The sequence below is a fragment of the Xenopus laevis genome, chromosome 8L, assembly GCF_017654675.1.
Source record: "Xenopus laevis strain J_2021 chromosome 8L, Xenopus_laevis_v10.1, whole genome shotgun sequence".
Classification (NCBI taxonomy): Eukaryota; Metazoa; Chordata; class Amphibia; order Anura; family Pipidae; genus Xenopus; species Xenopus laevis.
This window is the reverse complement of record NC_054385.1, coordinates 67,663,761-67,687,045: the sequence shown is the minus strand read 5'-3', so window position 1 is coordinate 67,687,045 and position 23,285 is coordinate 67,663,761. Positions and strand designations below refer to the sequence as shown.

Below are 23,285 nucleotides of genomic sequence, written 5' to 3'. Positions count from 1 at the left end.
TTGTATATACTGAACTTATTGCACCAGCCTAAAGCTTCAGCTTCTCAATAGCATCAATGATCCAGGATTTCAAACTTGTCACATGGGGTCACCATCTTGGAAAGTGTCTGCAACACTCACATGCTCAGTGGGCTCTGAGCAGCTGTTGAGAAGCTAATCTTAGGGGTCATTGCAAATTATCAAGCAGAAAATGAGGTAGGCCTGTAAAATAAGCAGATTATTCAATTCTGATGCTAGTTGCAATGGTTTCTGCACTGCCATGTAGTAATTATCTCTCTCCCCTCCAATCAATCTTAAACTCTGCTACCAGGATCCATCTGCTCTCTCCTAAAAGGGAACCTGCTCAACCCCAACTAAAATCCTTTGCATGGCTGCCTGTTAAGCAAAGAATAACATATAAAACCCTTCTACTAACATTCAAAGCCCTTCACTCCTCTGCTCATTACATTTCTTCTCTTGTCTCGCCATACGTTCCTAGTCGTCTTCTCAGAGTCACCTTCTCTTCACACCATCCATATCCATATATGGAGTCAAACCAATCCTGTTTAGTTATGCCAAAATGCTCAGACTACTATCTGAACAGGTATTTGTTACAAGTACATTGGTTTCCCCCTGCCTTGAAAGAGTGGCAGGTATTTTCTGCCTTATAAAACCAAATAAAATTGCCAAAACTAACCTGTCTCCAGACACCGTGATTAATCTCTTGCAGTCATTTGTAAACTTCATGTCAGTCACTAAATCTGCATTATAAAAATACATAGTTTAATATATTTTATTGTCTAACATACATGTTCTTAATAAAATGACATTGTATAGTAAAATTGAAAATTGTTAAAGTGCAACTCACAAAGAGTTGAAAGTGAAAGAAAATATAATCCTAAGCAACTTTCCAATATTCGTTAAATTAACATTTCAATGATTTTTAAGCATGTAAATGGATATAGTCTCTGCACCTTTGGCTATAACTACTGTATTGTTGCAAGCCAGCTGATTATAAGAAATATAAATCTGCCTTTTTTTGTTTTAAGTGTCTAACCCAGAGAACAGAAAGGGCTAAACAAATACAGGTACTGCTATCAACTGCAATTTGCAACTGCATTTACAAATAACTTTAAAACCACATGAAAATGTTTAATGAATGCACAGTGCATAGAGTTTACTTTACCTACATTATGCAAAAAGATTTTGCGGTCAAGGACCTTCTTTTCTAATGAGAACCAAGCCCCCCCCAATAGGCAAATGGCAGACATAACAGATCCTTTTGCCAGAAGAGAAACAAACAAACATGCACTATAAAAACATACAGCATTTGGAGATGGAACGTGGTCAGTTGTCTGCAATGTTACCAAGGTTAATGTATTTTTACATTTCCTTTTGTTTCTGTTTAGCACTGAGAAATTCATAAAAAAGAACCATAATTACTACCAACCTGAATGCCCATATACCTCTGCTACACATTCACCGGATAACAAATCAAAGAAGGATATGTTCTTACTGGAGCAACTAGTTGTGAAAAAAGTTCCAGAGGGATCAATTTGTACCTGACATAATGAAAGGATTTAAATAGATACTGTTAGAACTAATTTTTAGCTGTTTTCTTTTGATTTTCCTTTTTTTTTTAAATAATTATTTTTTACCAATTTAAGGAATGGCATGTAATTATTTTTATTTCCCTAAGACATTCCACATTATAATATTCCCCCTTATTCTAAGGAAAGGCACCTATGTGCACGTGAAATTCTCCTTTAAAGTATTATTTTATTTTATATATGGTTATTTAAAGCAGTTTCCCCAACAAATTCCACTAGATCTATTGTACAAGTACTTCTCCTAAACTCCTTATTTACAGAAGTTTCATTACCACTTGCAAGAATTTTTTTGTATTTACATTTGCCACCATTTTGAAAATGCCCTGTGAATGTAAAAAATATAAAGAAAATTACCTTTAGCAATGACCCTCCACCTGGAGAGCTTTTAACAATCTTCTCTTGTTTACCACTTGCCACACTGTAGAGTCTATGAAACAAATTCAGTATTTGAAATTGGGTCACAGCTGCATACATTTAAAAACTTTAATATCCCATATGTCCCCCAATAATCTGAAAAATAATTGTAATACAATTTTAAAATCTGCAAGAAAAATAATTGAAGAAAGCTCTGGTTATACCACAAGATTTATTTAAGTAGGTACATTACTGAAGTGCTAATGTAGGTAAGGGCCCTTACCCACAGGCGTTTTTTAAGTGCTAACAAACGCATGATGATGGAGAAAAAAAAATGCATTTTTTGTCAGTTCCAAATACAACCCTCTGTTCTACTGGTTTCTGAACATGCATCAAGCACAAGAAAATGCACCATGCTGCATCTAAGAGTACAACCAGGTAGTATATAATTATAATGGAACAAATTGCTAATGCATTTTTGGTCTGTTCAAATGCATAAAAGAAGCCAGTCTGTAAGAGCTCTAAGACTAAACAACGTGTAAAAAAATAAGATAATGTGGAGATATTGATACACACCTGACATTTTTATCTTGACAAGCAACAGCTACAGTTTTCTGGCTCACATCCACATCCATGTCATACATAGTTGTTTTCTCTACTGTGTGATGCAATCTACTAAAATGAATCCCATCTGAAAGCTAAAAACGAGAGCACGGCTGAAAAGGTCAGAAGTCTGTAGGACAGCTTAGGCTCACAGCTTTGAAAAATGGTTTTTTGTTGTTCTACCTTTTTTGAATTAATGTAAGATACATGGAAGCAAATAACTCCTAAAGCTTTTTCAGAACCATCAGGACTAAGCCAGTGAAAATAAGAAACTGAGAAACTTGGATACTCCTACTTACTTTATGAAACATCAACAAATAGCACAATAAACAAAAACCTAGAGGTTGATTTGGTCATGCAGCTTGGTCATTCTGGAGTGGATGCTCTGACTCTGGTATTAGCCATCTTTGTGTTTAGCTTAAAAAAATACAAATTCTTACCATTTGGGCTGGACGGAAATATATACTTTTATCTGCTCCACAGCTTATCATAATAATTTCTTCTCCATCCCCTAAAATAAGAAACGATTAATACTTTGCACATCAAATTATATACCAGTGACAACACACCGAACTGAATTTTCCACAAAAAAGTTTTTTGATGCGCACAAAAGGATTTATATAAAGAATAAAAATGTATTTTATAATAATAGAGATAAATGGTAATATCGTACATGTTAAAGCAAGGAGTTTCTAGAAACAAACCATCCTCTTATAGCACCTCAGAAAGTGAAATATTACTATAGTATGAGGCACATTGCTTTTTGAAGATGAAAGTACATTGAAACAATACTTTGTATATATAGGCCACAACTGTAGCATACCTTGGTCCCCTCCAGAGGTGTCACTTTCTCCTCCCGAAAACCACCGCTTAGGACCCCTAAGCTGCCCCATTTGATGTATGTTGTTCAATAAAAACAGTATTGCAGTAGGTTTAGCAGGTTATATCGTGCCATTTCAAGTCTTCTTCTCTGAAATATCTCAACAGGTGCATATGGTTGAAGCTAATCTGAACCTGGAATCAACTGTGCATGTTCAGTATTCACACAGAAAAGGACCTGAAGTAGAACAAAATGGAGCCCATGAACCCTATTGTGCTAACCTGCTATTTAGAACCAGGTACACCACATTGGACAGTTTAGGGGTTCGCTAGTGTTGTGGCTGGGTGTCCTCTGGAGGGAACCACATTTTAGTTCTTCTTTGGTCATAATGAGGTTTCAAGGTCCTCCATTCACCTTTTCAAGCTAATAAACAAAGAGCTTGCAGTGCTTGTCTTAGAGCAAGAATCCCCAACCTTTTGAGCCTGTGAGCAACATTCAGAAGTAAAAGGCATTGGGGAGCAACACTAACATGAAAAATGTTCCTGGGGTTGCCAAATAAGCTGTAATTGCCCATTAAGTAGCCCCTATGTGGATTGTCAACCTACATTGAGGCTCTGTTTGGCAGCACACCTGGTTTTTATACAACCAAAACTTGTCTCCAAGCCTAGAATTCAAAAATATACTCCAACTTTGAGGCTACTGGAAGCAACATCCAAGGAGTTGGAGAGCAACAAGTTACTCACAAGCTACTGGTTGGGGATCACTGTCAAAGATAAAACAAAAACAGCTAAGCTAGAAACATATGAAGAGAAACTTATATGAAGAGAACAAAGTACCAGCAAACTTGACAGATGTTATGGAAGATGAGTGATCATCAAGTGTTTGCTCCAGAATATAATCCTTCTCCGCATTTAGAACATGAATAAGTCTGTCCCGACTTGCTGAAGCAAGCAATGTGACACCTTAAAGAAACGCAAAGAACTACTATTATTTATGAAAGACTGAACATAATAGTGGTGGCTGTGATGTCACTAAGTATACTGATCCTCAATAATTATATTAAAGCCAGTGACAAAAATTGCTGACAGTTTTGGCTACATTTGAGAAGTTTGGGGTAATTTTTCATGATTTTCTGTAAAAGAGAATGTACTGCATTATAACATGGACTTCACGGATATTGCTATATACTGATGACTCAATGAGGACCTGTAACCAGAACTGCTACTGAGACAAGAACATGGCCAACTTGCGTGCTGTAAAAGTTTAATGGATACTGCCAGTTGTGCATATTAATGTGCCAGCCTACCTTATAGTATTGTTGTCATTTATATTCTATGAAATGCTCTAAAAAGAGGTGTCAAGAAAGAGAATAAAAGAACTCAAGGGAAACTCCACTAACTTTTAGTATTCTACAGAAGGACTGGTTCAAAGAACCTTTTCATTTGTTCTTCATTATTTATTATTTCTTCATTATTTATCATATATGGTTTTTCAATTACAAGTATGGACCTGTCATACAGAATGCTTGGGACCTGGTTTTTCTAGATACGGGATATTTCAGTAATTTGGATGTCCATTCCTTAAGTCTAGTGATAAATAATTTAAACATTAATAAAACCTAATTCGATTGTTTTACCTGCATTAAGGATTAATTATATCTGATAAATATGCGTTTAATTGGAAAAAAAGTTTTTTTTTATCTCTAGGCGACTGGTTGAACTACCCTTTAAACCTTTTAAGTGCCTGCAGAAGTTCACATTTCATTTGCACAAAGTGGTAGAGATTTAAACATTTTGTATGCACTCTCTATTTCGGGCCATTTCCTGGGGGATTTCTAATTTACTTAAACTATACATTGTTGCCTAGGGAACCATGGGCGATTGTGCCCCAGGGACCCCTCATTCCACGACTCTACTCGTCAGCTTTAGCCCCTAAAAGTGCTGCATAGATTATCCGATCTGTGGCATTTTAAGGGTCAATGAACAATATTGAAGAAAAACAAAATAAAACATTTCAGTGCCTCAAAAAGTAAACATTATTCACAAGGCTTTCAAAATCCACCTTTTTTCATACTTACCAGTTGCAGGCTTTGAATACTCAAGGCATAATACCTCCCCATCATGTGCTTCTATTGTCAACAATTCATCAAATATTCCCAAGTCATATATTCTGCAAACAAATTTAGAAGTATGGAGTTTCAAAGAACAATTTTTCTCTTTTGTGGCTTTAAATTGCTCTTCCTTTATTCACATTAGTGTTGCCATTTAACAGTGTTCACTCAAATTGTACAAGGAAAATTGACTTAATTACTTTACGCCAGTGTATTATCAAGACACAACAAGAGACCAAGACCCTTGTATTTGTCTGTACTAGAGCTTGCTGCAGCCATAATAGGCATTAGGAACTATGATGTATATATGAAGAAATTGAAGCTGCAGCTTGCAGTTATTAGATAAAAAAAGACTATTTTGTAAAAGTTCATGACAATATAAATGTCATCTGATAAAACATAAATCATGATGAAAAAGGATTAAGCAGTCGATAGAACACAATTCTGACAGCAGATTAGATAGTTAGAGGCAGAAAGTATCAATGTTTGAAAAGCAATGACATTGTCATGCACAAGAAACTCTATCTTGCATCATATACAGTGTACAAAAAATGTATTTTAAGATTTGTACTCCCAATGACCTATCAACAAGGTGTGTAAAAACGCCTTAAGTCCTAAGCAGGCTACAGAATGTCAGTATTATGGGCATATTCAATCTCACTACAATGGGAATCAAATATTGTTTCTTACAAACAAAATATACTTACCGGATGTTCCCTGTCCTGTCACCTGAGGCCAAATGTTGCCCATCGGGACGAATTTTGAGTACACGTATCCCACTTTTTGTATCTCTAGAATCAGATTTTTCTGTAATGCCAGAAGTGTCCTTTAGATACTCTATGTTATTGTCAACATAAATTACCTTATGCAAGTCCTTTTAATTAAAAAAAAAAAAAAAGGTAAAAGTTAATTTCATAAATTTTACAGAAATCAAAAACATATTTCCTATATATAGGATTTCCTATATATAGGATTAGGGTGTAATTGTTGAAAACTGTAACTCACCTAGAATAAAAAGACCAATTACACCAAAATGTACTAGTTAATTCTTATACTTAACTTAATTTCATAATGATGCATAATAATGTAAAAGTACATGTACTTTTACATTATTATGCATCATTATGAAATCATTATGAAATTAAGCTGTAAAATGATATCAAGACCATAGTTACATTGCTGTAGATATTCTTTCCTAGATACAGGTTTGCATTTCTTTCAGTGTTCCAGAGACGTATAGTGTTGTCAGATGAGCATGAAAAAAAGGATCCAGATGGAAGATATGGCTTCTGCAGACCCTCTGGAAAAACCTTTATTATAAAAAAATGTTTTTAGAAAAATGACTACTATTATTTATATAGAGCCAGCAAGTTTACATTCAACTATAAACAATTACATAAATAATTCTCTCAAAACGTAGAGCAGTGTTAAAGACCTTGCATTAGCTGGAACCCTCTGAAATGTGCTACCTCAAACTAATATTAGTATTTCTCCTAATCCATGCTAACTTTGACCTATCTTCCTACAATCAACAATATATCACTAGATATGATGACATAAATTCTGTCCCATTTTAATCTTTACAACTTTTTAACCCTATCAAAGATATCTTTATAACTTCTAAGAAACTGAGAACCAAAATGTGCAATGGTAAACTGATCCTTTAAATGTGGGATAATCCCTTATGTTTTATTCTCTTAAAATCTAGAACAAAATGTAAATGAAATAATACATTTGTTAATAAAATAATTTGCATGTTTATATACCAGTAATTTATTATTTAAACTAAACATTATAAGGCTTGCCTAGAAGCTAAACTTTACCTCGCCACCAACTGCAAACATGGCTAACACTGGCCATCCATGAGACAAATATTAATCTATCCACTTGAACTGCCATGATTGGGGGCGGGAGGGGCAGAGAAAAATCCTGTTGGCTGGGGTTTGAAATGGACCTTTGATGGAGCCTATAGATCTTCAGGGATGTTTCCTAGTGATCCAAATCAATGGGCCATAACTAGTAAATTGGATGACTATAAAAATGTGGCCTTACTGGTTGGCGGATGACTTTATGCATGTGGGATGATAAGCTCTAGTGACAGTAATATTGTAATATGTCCCGCTGATAAAGGTGGGGGCATTGTACTGTTAAATTATGCCGATTATCATAATGAAAATTGCACGACAACTTTCTGATGTGCATGTTTATAAATTGCTCAAAGACGATCCGGGGAACCAATTTAAAAAACAGGTGGATCATTATATTAAATTATCATTTGAGAACGGATATATATCTGATGAATTAAGATCTTTTTTAACTATGGATTTTCCAAAGTGCCCTGTTCTTTATACTTTGCTGAAGGTGCATAAAAATCCTTCAGCACCACCTGGAGGTCCTATTGTTTCCATTAGAGATAGCCTTCTTCATCCTGTTGGATTATTTATTGACAATATATTGCAACCTATTGTTCAAGCCACACCTATTTATCTGAGGGACACTCCACATTTACTTAGTTTGATTAATAATTTTAGAGTTGACTCTGATGAGATAATTACATTAGCTAGTATGGATGTAGTTAATTTATATACATGTATTCCGCATGATCTGGGGGTTGAGTCTGTTGTCGATCCATTATACAATATGATCTTTACTCAGGTCCTAACATTGAATGTGTTATGTAATTACTCCATATGTGCCTTACTATGAATTACTTCAGATTTGAACATGACTACTATATGCAGGTGTCAGGCACATCGATGGGAGCGGCCATGGCACCTGCTAATCTTTTTATGCATCAGTTTGAGCAAAATAATATCATGTCGGAATTTGGAACTAGTCTTTTATTCTTTAGACGCTATATAGATGATATACTGATAGTGTGGAGGGGTAGTGACCATGGTGACCCATTTAAACAACTTGGGGGGTCCTGTGAAATTTACTGCCACAACCAGTCCTGATAGTATACAATTCTAAGATGTGGAAATAAGTCGCAAAGGCAATAGTTTTGAATATTCTTTGTATAGAAAAATTACAGATCGGAATACTCTGTTACAGTTCAATAGCCAGCACCCTGAAACTATGAAAATTTCTCTTCCTATTTCCCAATTTTGCAGGGTTCTGCGAATCAACTCTTCTAAGGAGACCAGAGCTGTACAGCTTAAAGAGATGGAAGATCGATTCCGTGTTAGGGGATACCCAAGGAGGTTGCTTAAACAAGCTCTCTATAAGGCTAAAAGGAAGGTAATGGAGAGCGAGAAGAGCAATCGAGCTCTTAATAGGCTTGTTTTTTCTTCACGATTTTCCGGGGTTTCCGGACAAATTAAAAAAGTTATGTATAAAAATTGGAATATTTTACAGGCAGATAATGGTTTGAAATATCTGTTAAACAGTCCCCCTATGATGACTTACAAGAGAGGTGTCAGTTTGCACAATCTTTTAGTTAAGACAGACCCGATTTTGAGTTATCAACAGGTACAGACAGGATGGTTGGCTAACAGGAAGATGGGATGTTTTAGGTGTCCAACGTCATGCCGGTATATGAGTCCAAGTCAGAGCTTCACAAATCCGCATACAGGGAGACGATTCGCTATCAGATCTCATATTACCTGTACCACTACACGTTATTTACCTAATCACTTGTCCGTGTGGTCTTTCATATGTGGGAAAGACAGATCTTACTTTGCGGCTCCGGATGGATGCCCACCGCTCGGCTATAAGTACAGCGTTTAGGGACAACTGTACAATGAAACCAGTGGCCAAACATTTTTTGGAGAAGGCATCATTTACCTACATTTAAATATATTGGCATAGACTATATACCACCCCCCCCCCGGAGAGGGGGTGACAGGTCCAAAATGCTTCTCCAGAGAGAATGCTTCTGGATGAAAAAACTCAATACTATGGTGCCCAATGGTCTTAATGAACAGTTGTCCCTAACATGCTTCCTTAACCAGAGATGATGCCTGTATTTAATATGATTTTGTCATGTTTTGCATTTTTGTTTTATAGGATATTAAAACTGTTACATAACACTTAATCTGGAGCAGTTTCTGTAACATAGGGAAGAGTGGATATAGATGTGTAACTATGTTTCTGTAATATTGGTAATAGTAGACACAAATGTGTAACTTTGTTGCGAGTTCACAATGAATGAACAGCTCTTAGTATTGTGACAGCCTTTTCCTAAGTCTATGTGTGATGTGTGTTGGTGATTTCATTTCCTGTTTGGAGATAGGGGAGGGTATAAAACCTTGCTTTTAATTACATGGTGTATCTTGAGAATGGTCCAAGACCTGGACCGAAACGTTGATACATGTAAAATATTTTAATATTTGATAAATAAATTAAACCTTTTAAAAATTCCAGTGTGCGCTGCTAACTACCAATGGGGATAGATAGAGATATATATATATATATATATATATATATATATATATATATATATATATATATATATATATATATATATATATATATATATATATATATATATATATATAGTGAATAAAGTACCCCCTCTTGTAAAATATAAGGATATTATAAGTTACCGAGGAGTTTCATGACCATATAAAAACACGAGGCCGAAGGCCGAGTGTTTTTATACAGGTCATGGAACTCCGAGGTAACTTCTAATATCCTCATATTTTACAACTGGGGGTACTTTATTTATTATAATACACAAATTTTAGTGAGTCATGTGACAGAAATGACATCACTACTCACCGTTTATAACTGATGACATCACTACTCACCGTTTATAAGGATATAATTTACAGGATATTCATGGCTTTTGTGTATATTATATATATATATATATATATATATATAGTTTTTTTTCATTAAATCATATAAACATTATAATCATCAAAACTCCCTTTTAAAGTATACCTCTATGTTCCATACAAATGAACTGTGATAAAGTCCAGAATAGACCTTTCCCACTTTCCTTGTATCGCTGACATCCCAGACGTAAAGACTGTGGTCATTATATACACAGCAAAGCCACTGGTTTCTTTCATCATACACCAATGCTGAAGTATCAGGGTAACTTGAATCTGTCTGTTTTGCAAACAATGTGCTATGAAAAAGATATTAGGCATTAGGAACTCACATTACTGCTAGTTTGGCAGGGTTATAGTACAACTTTATTTAGCTAAAGATCTAAAATGTTCAGTAATCTCCTTTCCATTATGTATTGCCATTAAAACAGATTTCAAATGCATTGTCGTGAATACACAGGACTGCCTCAGTAGGGAAAAACACTATTAACACTAAAATAGATTGTCTTTTTTTCGTAGTGTATGTCCGTTTTGGTGAGGCATTTAGGGCCAGAGATGCCTAAAAATAAAAATTCCGTATATGCATTTACATGTACTGTCACATAGTTTGAACATTCTATAAATTAAGCATTATTTTCACAAAGCATAATCATTTTTTGCCAATAACTTCACTTTCATTTGTATAGTCTTCTAACCCAGTCATAAAGACATACTGTATTATCTTCTACTATATTAAGTTCTACATATTTCTGGGATCTTTACAAAATAGGACCTTAGTAACCTTTTGAAATTCCTTAAGGTACAAAATATTTTGAAAAAGCATAAGGCTTTTTTTGTTTGTCCAGGATGACAGATCGGAAAAGTAGAGGGCCCACCTGACAAGCTTGGATTAAATTGTTCTTTCAGACAGCTTGACTAAAACAACTATTTTCAATATCAAAATATTTTTCAGACAAAGAGTTTCTTGGAAAAGTAGAACTTGGATTCTAAGAAAGGACAGCTCACCTCTAATATTAGAGGTGTCAGCATTGATTGAGAAAGGAAAAAGAAAATGGAGATGCATAAATGCAGGGGCATGGCTAATGCAAAGTTTTTGAAAACTTCATAGCTTCTTCTACATTGTATTGGCCATTGCCTATTTGCTCTAAAGCATTTCAATGTTTCATTGGTTTGCCTCTTATACCCAGGCAAGTCATGAAATGGGGCAACAAAACCTTCTCTTAGATTCCTCATGCATGGACGTATGTTTAGGACTGCAAATCTATAAAAGAAATTTCTGCTAAGCAAAGAAGTAACACAGTAAAACCTCAATTTTACATCCCATGATTTTAGGTTTCCCCTCATTTTACATTTTCTTTTGTGATACCAACTATATTTTATGCATAATACATTTCACTAACTATACATCTTTTTTTGGTCACTTGAAAAACATAAAAGTGTTCTACTGCCTTAATATAATCTAGATTCATTTTACGCTGTCCTTTAATTCAACCAATTTACAAACATATCCATCCATACTCCTTACAACTGGACATCATATGAATACTTTAAAATAAACTGCCATATAGTTTAAGAAATAACATTTGTAAATACCTTGGATCAATCCCAAGCGAGACATCTATCCCCAAGTAATGTGGCTTGGGTAAATCTGTAATGTACTGAAGGTTTTGTGCGTTAAATATTCGAACAATTCCGTCTACACAACCACAAAAGACAAATCGCTCTGTTACAGCTAGGCAATATGACGAAGATACCTGTAAAAACAAGAAAGCACGGATTTACCACAAAATTCCACATATCTGGTTAATATGCCACACAACTCCCAAAGTTAAATTCCTCCAGACTGAATATACACTCTATTTCTTATGCTAGTACAAGTGGTTTCTTTACAAATCATTTCTTTATCAAAAGCATTTAAAGTAAGTTGTTTGATGAATATTTTTACCAAACCTAGCTGCCATATTAATCTTTTTAACTCTGTTATACTGGACATTCTAGAAATACACAATATTAAATGCAGATGTTTTGTGAGTGATTTCCAAGAAACTGCATTACCTTTAACTTAATCCATTTTTCCAACACTCTCTTGTCCGTAAACTGGCAAAGAACTCCAGAATATGCAATGCAAAAAGTACTCCTAGAGTTTTTGCCTTTTCCACAAGCTACTCCACAGAAAACATTATCGTGAAGGTCTCCTAATAATCCTGACCTGCCAACCAGAGGCACTGTTCCATTAACCTGTAGAGGACAGCAAAAATCAGTGTAGAAAAGATCACTCTAAATGGCAGCATGCAAGATTTCCATTTATAATTCTTGAATGGCTTTGGCAAAAGCGGTGCTAACCGTAAAGGAAATTTTTTAATAAGTAGCTTTATATAGATTGATGGCAAAGAAAAAAATATGAACGTACCAGGATAAAGGTTATGTTAAATGAAATGATTTGACAATATTAAGGGGAACAGTTTCCAGAAATGCACAAAGGAAAGTAAAAAAGTTATTATTTGTGGAAATTTGATTGAGGTAAGTATAATGCAAACTATTTATAGGGGGCTAAAGCTCATAAATCTCTGCATAAGGCATAAACCTAAAATAATAATACAGGTATGGGATCCGTAATCTGGAAACCTGTTATTCAGAAAACTCTGAATTACGTGATGACCATGTCCCATACATTCCATTTTTAGGCAAACGATTTAGAAAATGATATTCTTTCTCTCTGTAATAATAAAAAAGAACCTTGTACATGATCTGAACTAAGATATAATTAATCCTTACTGGAGGCAAAAACACTGTATTATGTTAAAAGATGATTTTTTTAGTGGACTTAAGGTATGAAGATCCAAATTACGGAAAGATCCCTTATCAGAAAAACACCAGGTCCCAAGCATTATGGATAACAGGTCCCATGTCTGTAATAACAAAGACTTTCCAAGACTATTGCTTTGTCTTGGACAAACATTTAAAACTGGCAAGAAGATCATTTCCATTTGTGTGGTGTCTTATTTACCTGGATTTTTTTAGTGGTCTCCATGTACCAGAATTTGACATGCCGGCTTCCTACAGTAACAAAATAACTGTTGTCCTCTGAAATTGACACTGCAGATACTTTGCTAGAAACTTTGTTTTTGGCAACAATGATGTTCGCCTGTAAAAAAAAGTCATAACCAAGAATTAAAACTGAAAGTAGCTACAGCCAATCATACAATGCTGCTATATTCCTTTTCAAGACTTTTAAAAATAAAACAAAAATTTTAGCAGTATAACATTTTACATATAAAATAAATTTGTATGAAGGCAATGAAATAATTATAGGCTTCATTCACAATAAACCACTTAGGGGCAGATTCACTAAGGGTCGAATTTCGAAGTTAAAAATACTTCGAAATTCGACCCTCGAATTGAAATCCTTCGACTTCGAATATCGACTTTAGCGCTAAACGTTCGTTCGATCGAACGATTCGAAGGATTTTAATCCAACGATCGAAGGAAAATCCTTCGATCAAAAAAAGTTTAGCAAGCCTATGGGGACCTTCCCCATAGGCTAACATTGACTTCGGTAGGTTTTATCTGCCGAAGTAGGGGGTCGAAGTTTTTTTTAAAGGGAAAGTACTTCGACTATCGAATGGTCGAATAGTCGAACGATTTTTCGTTCGATTCGTTCGATTTCGTTCGTATTCGAACGAATTTAACCAATTCGATGGTCGAAGTACCCAAAAAATACTTCGAAATTCGAATTTTTTTCATTCGAATCCTTCACTCGAGCTTAGTGAATCGGCCCCTAAGTGTGCAAAGTGCAAAAAAAGCCACAATCTGCCTTTTTTGCACACTGTGTGATGCATTGTGCAAATAAATAGCCATAGGCTTCATCTCCCTTCACTTATTCAGCGATGTGTATTCGTGAGACATAGGGAGAAACATATAAGCGTCCACTCCACCTCCTTCGTGCATCATTTAGAGGCACAATGTGGGGAGCCACAGCCAGCATCGGGCCCTGTCGTTACTGCCTGCCCTAAGGGCTGAGCTTCGCCTCCTGACACTACTCTCAGCAGAGAGCGGCAAGCCAGGGGCACAAGTGCTCAGTAAGTGAGCACTAAGGGGCTAACTCTTACACTTGCTCCCCCAGGGTTTCTAAATGTCTTACCTGCAAAGGCAAATTAAAACAGAAAAAAGCATTAGGACAAAACTTTACACCTTCAAAATTGTGTAGTGCAGCTTATCGCAGTAGAACTATAAAGAATCAAATCAGTCAAACTGATTATGCCTTTAGTTGGCTTAATTCCCAGTGAGGTACACATAACACTGCTTGGCTTCTCTGTGGTATGCAACTAAACAAATTGTCCAAAAGCCATGTTCCATGTGCGTTTTAAAGGGTCAGGTATCTATTTATACACAAGTACCTATAAAAATACACATACTGAAAAGCTAGTAATAGCAGTAATGTTTTCCAACATGAACTAAATCCAATGCAGGCTGCAGTTACCGGATGTAGAAATTAACCCCAAACATAGCCACTAAAAATGTCCTGCTTGCTTTTTTTGTAGACTATGGTTACCTTCCAGTCCCACACATTGATAACCATGTCATGCTGATAGCCCACAGACACAACATATTTCATATCAGGAGAGAAGCACACACATGACACTCCATATTTGTGTCCCAGCATTTCAGATACCAGGACTTTCTCAGCCACATCCCATATTCGGACAGCTGGATTGTGCCCACTCTGTAAAATAATGAGAAAATAATTAGTTTAGCAGTGCTTTAACAATTATATCAACACATTTAGCAATATTAGAGTCATATAGCCGACTTATAATATGTTCCTGAATGTGCTGATCTCTGGTGGTTTTGATTAGTCTTGCCTGGAACCCTCAATTTCTCCATGTCCTGTTCCTCACACTGCATTGACTTTGCTGCTGTATCAAACACTGACCTAAGACTACTGCCAATATCATTTCTTTTTCCAGCTTCAAATGGACCTAGCAGTATGGTATTTCTGACCCTGAGCTGTCAGAACCTGAGCAGCAGAAGGCTGGACAAAAAGCTGTTATACATACAGAGCAAATTTTATTTCAAAACTTAGATGAGCAATCAGCATATGATATGCAGAGAATCTGTGAATGTGCTATTTATACCAACAGAATTGTACTACTACCATTACACATCCATACCACTGGGCATTTCCCATCAGTTTCATAAATATATTGTCCCTAAATAAGGTATGTATAATGTGTGATCAATAATCTAATTCTTCTGTTTAACGCATGAATGTCAAGATTGCAGGAATTCGTTGTGTGCCATTTTCCATTAAATAAATTAAATATTTAGACTTACATCACCAGTAACAATAAACTTTCCATTAGGTGAAAATGACAAAGCACTGAAAGGTTTCCTACAGAGAAAGCAAAAGAAGTGTTGTATTAAAGGCATCATTCTATGTTACCTATAAGTCCAGTAGATATACAAAACTGAATAATCAGAATATTGACCAGACAATGTTACCAATGTCATGTCTTTCTTTTTTTTAAAAAAATTTAAGTAACAAAAAAACATTACCCTAGCTCTATCCACCATTTCTCACTACTTGCAGATTAGGCCTCAAAACATCATACATACAGCATTCCCATGAAAAAGTGACAGATTTAATTTACTTTAAATCACCTGCATGTGTTGAAAATGTGTGTTTGCTTGTTTTTTCTGGGACATAAAAGTATAATGACACATCTGAAAGAGAAAACAAAAAGTATGATGAGTAATCGCACAATGAAAAAAGTAATTCAGTGTTTAAAGGGCAAAAACATATCTAATTAATGAATGATGCACACAACTTTTCACTTTACAACCTACTATATTAGGGTCAGTTTACCTTTAGGGGACACCATTTTGCAGATATTATGAAATGATACATATATTTGTATACACCATTGGTTGTATTAACTTTTTTAATTGCTGCTGTTACAAAAGGTTTTTAGTGTTTTATTAGATCACAAAAAAAAAACCAACGTTTCGGCTAGCACTCTAGCCTTTCAGAAAGGCTAGAGTTCTAGTCGAAACTTTAGTTTTTTTAAATATATTGCAATATATGGACAAACAATCCCTGTTTTGTTTAAAGGGTAAGGCATTTTTTAGTAGCAGTATGCACAAAATGTCTCTGTCTTAAATATATTGATAATGGGTTGAGTGCAGAGGACTCTTGTATTTGTCTTAAAACATTGGGAAAACACTCAGTCTAACACTGTGCTTATGGGCAATTATTTTCAACTCAAAATCTATTTGGGCCTAGTCCCCCTTTATAAAACAGTCTGAAAAATTGTACCTATTATCTTACCCAGCAGGATAGGCAATAAGTCCAGAAATAGGGTCACATGTAATACTGCTGTTGCTGGATACTGTAATTCCCAAAACTTTCTCCAGTTCCACCTAAACCAATAGAAGAATTAGAAGAATAGAACGGTCCATATAAATGTGAATTTCATGATGTTACCAGTCTGTATTAATACTGTTTAATCCAATGTTCCATTGTGATGCTGTTAAATGACTCAAATAAGGGCAAGAAGAACTTGAACATTTCTCTGTTATAACCGACATTTGAGTATGAGAAGAAAAATCAGTCAGTGTATTTATGTATTCTGTGAAGTTGGCGCAATGTATTTACATTATATATTAAGGATATGACATAACAGCGGGAATCAGTGGGTACATATGTAGCTATACCTTTTGCACAAACAAAAATGAAGATTTTGTATAGAAATAAAGTTACAAAGACTTTATACCCAAGTGCAGAAAGGTACAGAGTTATTATACCCGAGCACTTTCAAACTACACCATTCACATAAACATTATACACGTAAATTAAGTCATTACTAACCAAGAACTGTAGATTAGGCAATGCTGTAGAGCAGTGATCCCCAACCAGTGGTTCATGAGCAACATGTTGCTCTCCAACCCCTTGGATGTTGCTCCCAGTGGCCTCAAAGCAGGTGCATATTATTGAATTCCTGACTTGGAGGCAAGTTTTGGTTGAATAAAACCCAGATGTACTGCCAGAGTCTCCTGAAAACTGCCAGTCCACATAGGGGTTACGAAATAGCCAATCACAGCACTGGAATATTTTTATTCATGCCTTGCGTTGCTCCCGAAATCTTATGTGGCTCACAGGTATAAAAGGTTGGGGAACCCTGCTGTAGAGCTTCACAGCTTCTGACTACGCTGTATCCCAGTACTGCAATTCACTACTTACTAAATTAAAGGAGTTGTTCACCTTTAAATTAACATTCAGTATGATGTAGAAGAGTGATATTCTGAGACAATGTGCCATTGCTTCACATGTTTTATTATTTCTGGTTTATGAGTTATTTCGCTTTTTATTCAGCAACTCTCCAGTTTGCAGTTTCATGAAGAAAAAGGGAAATAATACCAAAACTATAAAAAAGAAAAAAATGACAACCACTTGAAAAGTTGCTTAGAACTATAGCCAGTCTATAACATACTAAAAGTCAACATAAATGTGAACCATCCCTTTAAAGGAGAAGGAAAGGCTAAAACTAAGTAAGCTTTATAAGAAAGGTCTATATAAATACACCAGTAAATACTCAAAGTTATGCTGCTCTGAGTCTTCTGTCAAAAGAAACACAGCATTTCTGTCCTTCTATTGTGTACACATGGACTTCTGTATCAGACTTCCTGTTTTAAGCATAAACCTCCAGGGCTAGGGTTTGAGCATGCTCAGTTTGCGCCTCTCTCCCTCCTATAATCTGAGCCCAGAGCTATGAGCGAGCAGGGAGACTTCTACGGAACACATTTTAGGACATCCTGCAGAGAAATACCTGTCCTTCAATGCGATGTCCTATGCCTTCAAAATGACGGATCGGTTGCTTTCACCGTCACTCATCGTCCAAATCTGGCGTCACACCTCAGTCCTCTACACGCCGTTCTCAGCTGTCAGTCATACGAACTCCGCCCTCAGCCTTCTGCCCTAATCTCTCCATCCTCAGTCCTTCGCCCTCAGTTCTCTTCCTTCAGTCCTCTTCCTTCCGCCCTCGCTCACCGCTTTAGAAACTTAGGGACAAGACTGTCGGCTGAGAAGAGAGATCTGAGGGGGGAGTGCTGAAGAAAGAGGGTGGAGGGCTGAGCAGGGAGGTTGTAAGGAAGAGGAATGAAAGGAAGAGGACTGAGGGCAGAAGGCAGAGGACTGAGGGCTGAAGGCGGAGTTCGTATGACTGACGGCTCAATGCGTTCCGTAGACTTGGGCAGGAAGTAATGTCACACCAAGCTAATACTGCAGCTGCTATCCTAAACAAGCAGAGTGGTATATATATAGTGGTATAGCTTGCACTATTGTGGCTAATCTATTAGCAATAAACTGCTTTGGTAGATTTCCATCTCCTTTAAAGCAAAACAAGCAATAACTGGTAACAGAAGGCATAGACATTCTCTTATATGTCCTTGTGAAGAAGAATGAACTCTTTAACTCTGGAAAGATTCAGCCCTATGTTCTGGGCGGTCCTTATTATTGTCATGTGACACGCTGACGCCAACAAGGTGTGCAAGATGTGTCCCACAAGCGCTTAATGTGTCACAGTAACCCCGGCATCAGTTTCCTCCACATCTCCCTCATCCCTCCAATGAGTTACAACCTGTCTGTTTCCCCGGCCATTGGCTGCAGTTCCCGGCTGGAGCCTGGATGATCTCCGACGTCCGGGTGAAGGAGGTTGCGGGTCTGACATTTCCACAGCTATCCTTTCAGTTTGAAATTCGCGGCTAATGCTGGAGACAACGGATGAAGTTGCGATAGGTCAGCGTCAGATGAATGGGTGTGGCAATACCACACAGCAAACCGGGAACACACGCAGGGCCGAAGAGTCACGAACGAATTGTCCAATTACAGTATTTGTGGGCGGGAACTCAAGACTGTGTCACGTTAAAGGGGACGTTCGGTTTTAGTGGGCAGCAGATGAAATCTAATTGTCATACACTTTGTTTTCATCCTAATATTAAACCTTATCCCGGATAAACTGTAGATAGATTTAAAATGCACAAATAAAATACAAATAAATGAGAATGTAACTGTAAGCAACTTGTAATGATACTTAAATTGCATGACATTTTTCATTCATTTGAACTGTAATTGCGATTGAAAGCGGTATCTTTCTTTCCACATCTCCTCTCTGCACTGCTGGTTGTGACTAGTGAAACAATGCAGCAAGCAAGAAGCAGCTAACTGGATAAAGGAATGATTGTGGCATCTACTAATAGCCCTGCATTCAGAGGGGGTGTATTTACTTCAACCAAACAAAACGTTAATGCTGTAAGGACCTTGCTTATTATCAAGCTCTTTTTGTAGATATATTCTAACTATAAAAACTATATAATACACAAGACCATGACTGCAAATGATATCCTTATAAACGGTGCTTAGTGATGTCGTCGGTTATAATCGGAGCTTAGTGATGTCATTTCTGTCACATGACTCACTGAAACGTGTGTATTATAATAAATAAAGTACCCCCTGTTGCTAAATATAAAGATATTTAATAGTCACCTTGGAGTTTCATGGCCTGTACAAAAACACTCAGCCTCATGTTTTTATACAGGTCATGGAACTCCTCAGTAACTTATAATATTCTTATATTTTACAATATTATTCACTACATATTGTATGTTTCTCCAACAATGTGATGATTGCATGTAACTTTAGAAAGAGCATAGTATATAAAGCACTGCCTTTCGCCTCTGTCTATAGCCTATCATTGATAACTCGATACCTACTGCAATACACCTCTATCATGCCCACCTTGCCCTTTGGGTCTTGGCTTATAAACTTGAAGGCATTGATAATGCTTAGTATTATAATATGCCAGCTAATATTTTGCAGCTCTAACAGTTGTTATTTTGTTTCTGTGATTTTGGCCCCATAGTATAAATGAGCAGGCCCGTCTGCTGTGGAACTAGAAGTTTTATAGCACCTGTCCCTCTTTTACTCCTCCTTTTATGCTCATGACTGTACCTTAAATCTTTAATTACTAGAGAAAAATCCAGTAGCACACCAATCAGTTGTAAGACGCAAAAGCTTTAGCCCATATATCCATGTACAAAGGGCAATGTTTTGCTCCAAAACATTACACCTTACAACTGATTGGTACGCTATTGAATTTTTCCTTACTGCATTATTGCCCACTTTGCAGGTGACTGGACATCTGGATAAAGACTTCCATAACTATGTTATGTCCAGAGGGTTGAGCTAGCCATCATCTTTTATCTTTAATTACAACCAGACATAAAGCCTTTTCTGCACATACTGTAACTCACGCCAAATGACACTGTGGCTATATGTATTGATTATTATTTTTACATCCTGGGAGAGCTCAACTTATATTTACAAATGTCTTTCACTTTTCTACATGTGGTCACATCTTTTTAGAACCTGGATATTACGGATAACGAGAATGCCATTTTGTATCTTGATTTTCTATATTCTATTACATGTAAATCAGGTTTGCTTATTTATCCAGCATGGTAATCAGATATACAGCAGAACTGCATTCAAAGATGGCAAGTGGTGGCTGGTACATTGACATGTCCTGGAATGACATACAAGCTAGCAGGCAAAGAAGAGCCCTGTACTTATCACACATGCATTTAACTGTGCTGCCCTCTACAGATGAATTCTTAAGCTGGCCATAGATGTTGAGATTTTTAAAAGATCAGATCCTGATCGTGAGACCACGATCTTCTCAGAACGATCGTACGAATCTACCATCAACTAAAAAGACCAATTTACCAGGAAAACAAAGGGGAGCTGCCTGCTTGGCCCTGCAAACATAGAGAGATTGCACTGGGACCGACAAAGATTTTTTGACCTGGCCGATCAATTTCCCGACAGATGTCGGCCGAAAAATCGTAAGATGTACGATCGTTCGAATACCACTAACCGCACGATAATTTCCAAGGATTGGTCGGGCTTCCCTAAAATCGGTCGTTCGGCAAGAAGAATCGTCGCGTCTATGGGGACCTTTAATCTGGTCGAAAAGTCCAGTGCACAGCCTGCAAAGACCATAGCTCTAGGTGCAGCTTCTATTTGTACAGGCCCTTTTAAGTGTTCATACACTTGTGCCTGGGGCAATGAGCCCTTGTGACCTGAGCCTGTTATATACTGTATCTGTTGTACCTGTATCTGTTGCAACTGTATCCGCTGTCATAAATCTCTGGGCTCGGATACTTCAGGTAGTAAGGGGTATGGTGCATCTACACCCCGTTCTATTTTAAAAAACAGTAGATCAGTACAGTTTGTGGACCAGAACGAGGAAGCTCCTAATCAAAGGTCTTTATCACCTGCCTCTTCTTCTTATTTTTTAACATCAGATCCAGATTTTTCAGGGAGCGACCTGGACGATCCTCGGGACCAAGACAGATTTGCAGACAGAAACAGAGATATCATGAGATGGGATCCAATTGGCACCCTCAGTACAAGAAATATACAAGGCGGGGCGGAAGGCGGAGAAACACCAGGATTTCGCACAGGGAAATCCAAGGGTTACAACAGGAGAACACGTTGGTAGATCAGCTGGAACAAGGCACATGTACATTCCATACTATAACCGAACATAATGAAGTACATTCAGATTCAGTAAAATCACCTGGTGCTAAGTTTGATAATGTTATTAATTTATCTTCACATGCACTATGGGTGAATGAATTGTCCTTACTTTCTTGTGGTTTAAATTTTGCTCCAGAGACATACAGTGACTCTTTTGCGACTATTTTAGATCTAAGTAGATTTATCAGGACTTTGACTCATTTTGACATTTTGCATCAAGTGATACAGATTCTGAGTTAGAAACTGTCAATGTTAATATAGGTAATAGTCAAGGTGACATGGGGGCATCAGCTACCAATGATAGTGCCCAATTTGAGATTGATATTGGTATGGAGCCGACTCCATACTATCCCCCAATTTTGATGTCAGAGATGAATGTGCATTACAGACCCTAGAGGATTTATTACATGAGAACGAGAATACTAGTGTTAATGAACCACACGTTTGGATTTTTACCCTGTTCAGTCAAAAAGTCATTTTATTGACCTTTTTCATAAATTGGTATATAGGAGCTATTGAAATGAAAAATAAACAAAAAATTGGGCAAAACAATTGTGGGAATAATCTTAGTCCGGGTGAATATAAAGCTATAATACACAAAAGCCATGAATATCTTGTAAATTATATCCTTATAAACAGTGAGTTCTGATGTCATCGGTTATAAACGGTGAGTTCTGATGTCATTTCTGTCACATGACTCACTGAAACTTGTGTATTATAATAAAGTACCCCAGTTGCAAAATATGAGGATATTAGAAGTTACCTCGGAGTTCCATGACCTGTATAAAAACACTTGGCCTTCGGCCTCGTGTTTTTATATGGTCATGAAACTCCTCGGTAACTTATAATATCCTTATATTTTACAAGAGGGGGTACTTTATGCACTATATAAAAACCCTGAGTCGTAATAAAGATATAGTAGTGAAAAACACAGATAAAGGGGGATCTGTGGTGGTTTTGGATGCGTCTGCTTACAAATCAGAGATTATGAGGCAATTAACAGATAAAGCAACATACAGAGTCTTAGAAGCAGATCCCACTTTAATTTTTCAGTCTAAAGTGAAAGAAATGCTATTACCTGCTTTAGATATGGGTATTATCAATCAAAGGGAATTTGACTACTTTTACTGTGAGAACCCAATTATACCAATTTTTGATGTACTTCTGAAGGTACATAAGTCCCTTGAGTCAGTAAAAATGGAAGTTTTGTCGAAATATGTGAAATAACTGCTATTTACCCCTGGTCCTTCAACTCCCGACTTACCTGAGGGAAACCACTATGTGTCTAAACAAGATGTCAAATTTAGTTTGGGAAGCAAATTATAGATGGACGTAACAGCCCTATATTCCTCTATTGAGCATGATGTGGACATGCATTCCATACAACATTGGTTGAATGTAACCAGGTCTTTTCCTCAGATACAGAACAAATTTA

The 23,285-nt window shown here is 36.6% G+C and overlaps 1 protein-coding gene across 1 annotated transcript in view; it reads right to left on the bottom strand.

Annotated features, from left to right (window-relative positions):
* The window catches only part of LOC108698945 (WD repeat-containing protein 62), a 35,092-nt gene extending 15,980 nt beyond the window's left edge, over positions 1–19,112 (bottom strand). The window contains exons 1-18 of the mRNA XM_041572919.1: positions 18,891–19,112; positions 16,583–16,674; positions 15,916–15,978; positions 15,589–15,646; positions 14,807–14,977; positions 13,262–13,399; positions 12,310–12,492; positions 11,848–12,008; positions 10,364–10,553; positions 6,652–6,786; positions 6,184–6,350; positions 5,444–5,535; positions 4,203–4,328; positions 2,987–3,057; positions 2,520–2,641; positions 1,944–2,016; positions 1,430–1,541; positions 677–740 (exon numbers count right to left, since the gene is read on the bottom strand). Coding sequence (XP_041428853.1) covers positions 677–740; positions 1,430–1,541; positions 1,944–2,016; positions 2,520–2,641; positions 2,987–3,057; positions 4,203–4,328; positions 5,444–5,535; positions 6,184–6,350; positions 6,652–6,786; positions 10,364–10,553; positions 11,848–12,008; positions 12,310–12,492; positions 13,262–13,399; positions 14,807–14,977; positions 15,589–15,646; positions 15,916–15,978; positions 16,583–16,674; positions 18,891–18,980 — 2,108 coding nt within the window. The 5' untranslated portion in view covers positions 18,981–19,112. The remainder of the gene's footprint in view (positions 1–676; positions 741–1,429; positions 1,542–1,943; positions 2,017–2,519; positions 2,642–2,986; positions 3,058–4,202; positions 4,329–5,443; positions 5,536–6,183; positions 6,351–6,651; positions 6,787–10,363; positions 10,554–11,847; positions 12,009–12,309; positions 12,493–13,261; positions 13,400–14,806; positions 14,978–15,588; positions 15,647–15,915; positions 15,979–16,582; positions 16,675–18,890) is intronic.
* Positions 19,113–23,285: the final 4,173 nt, after the last annotated feature.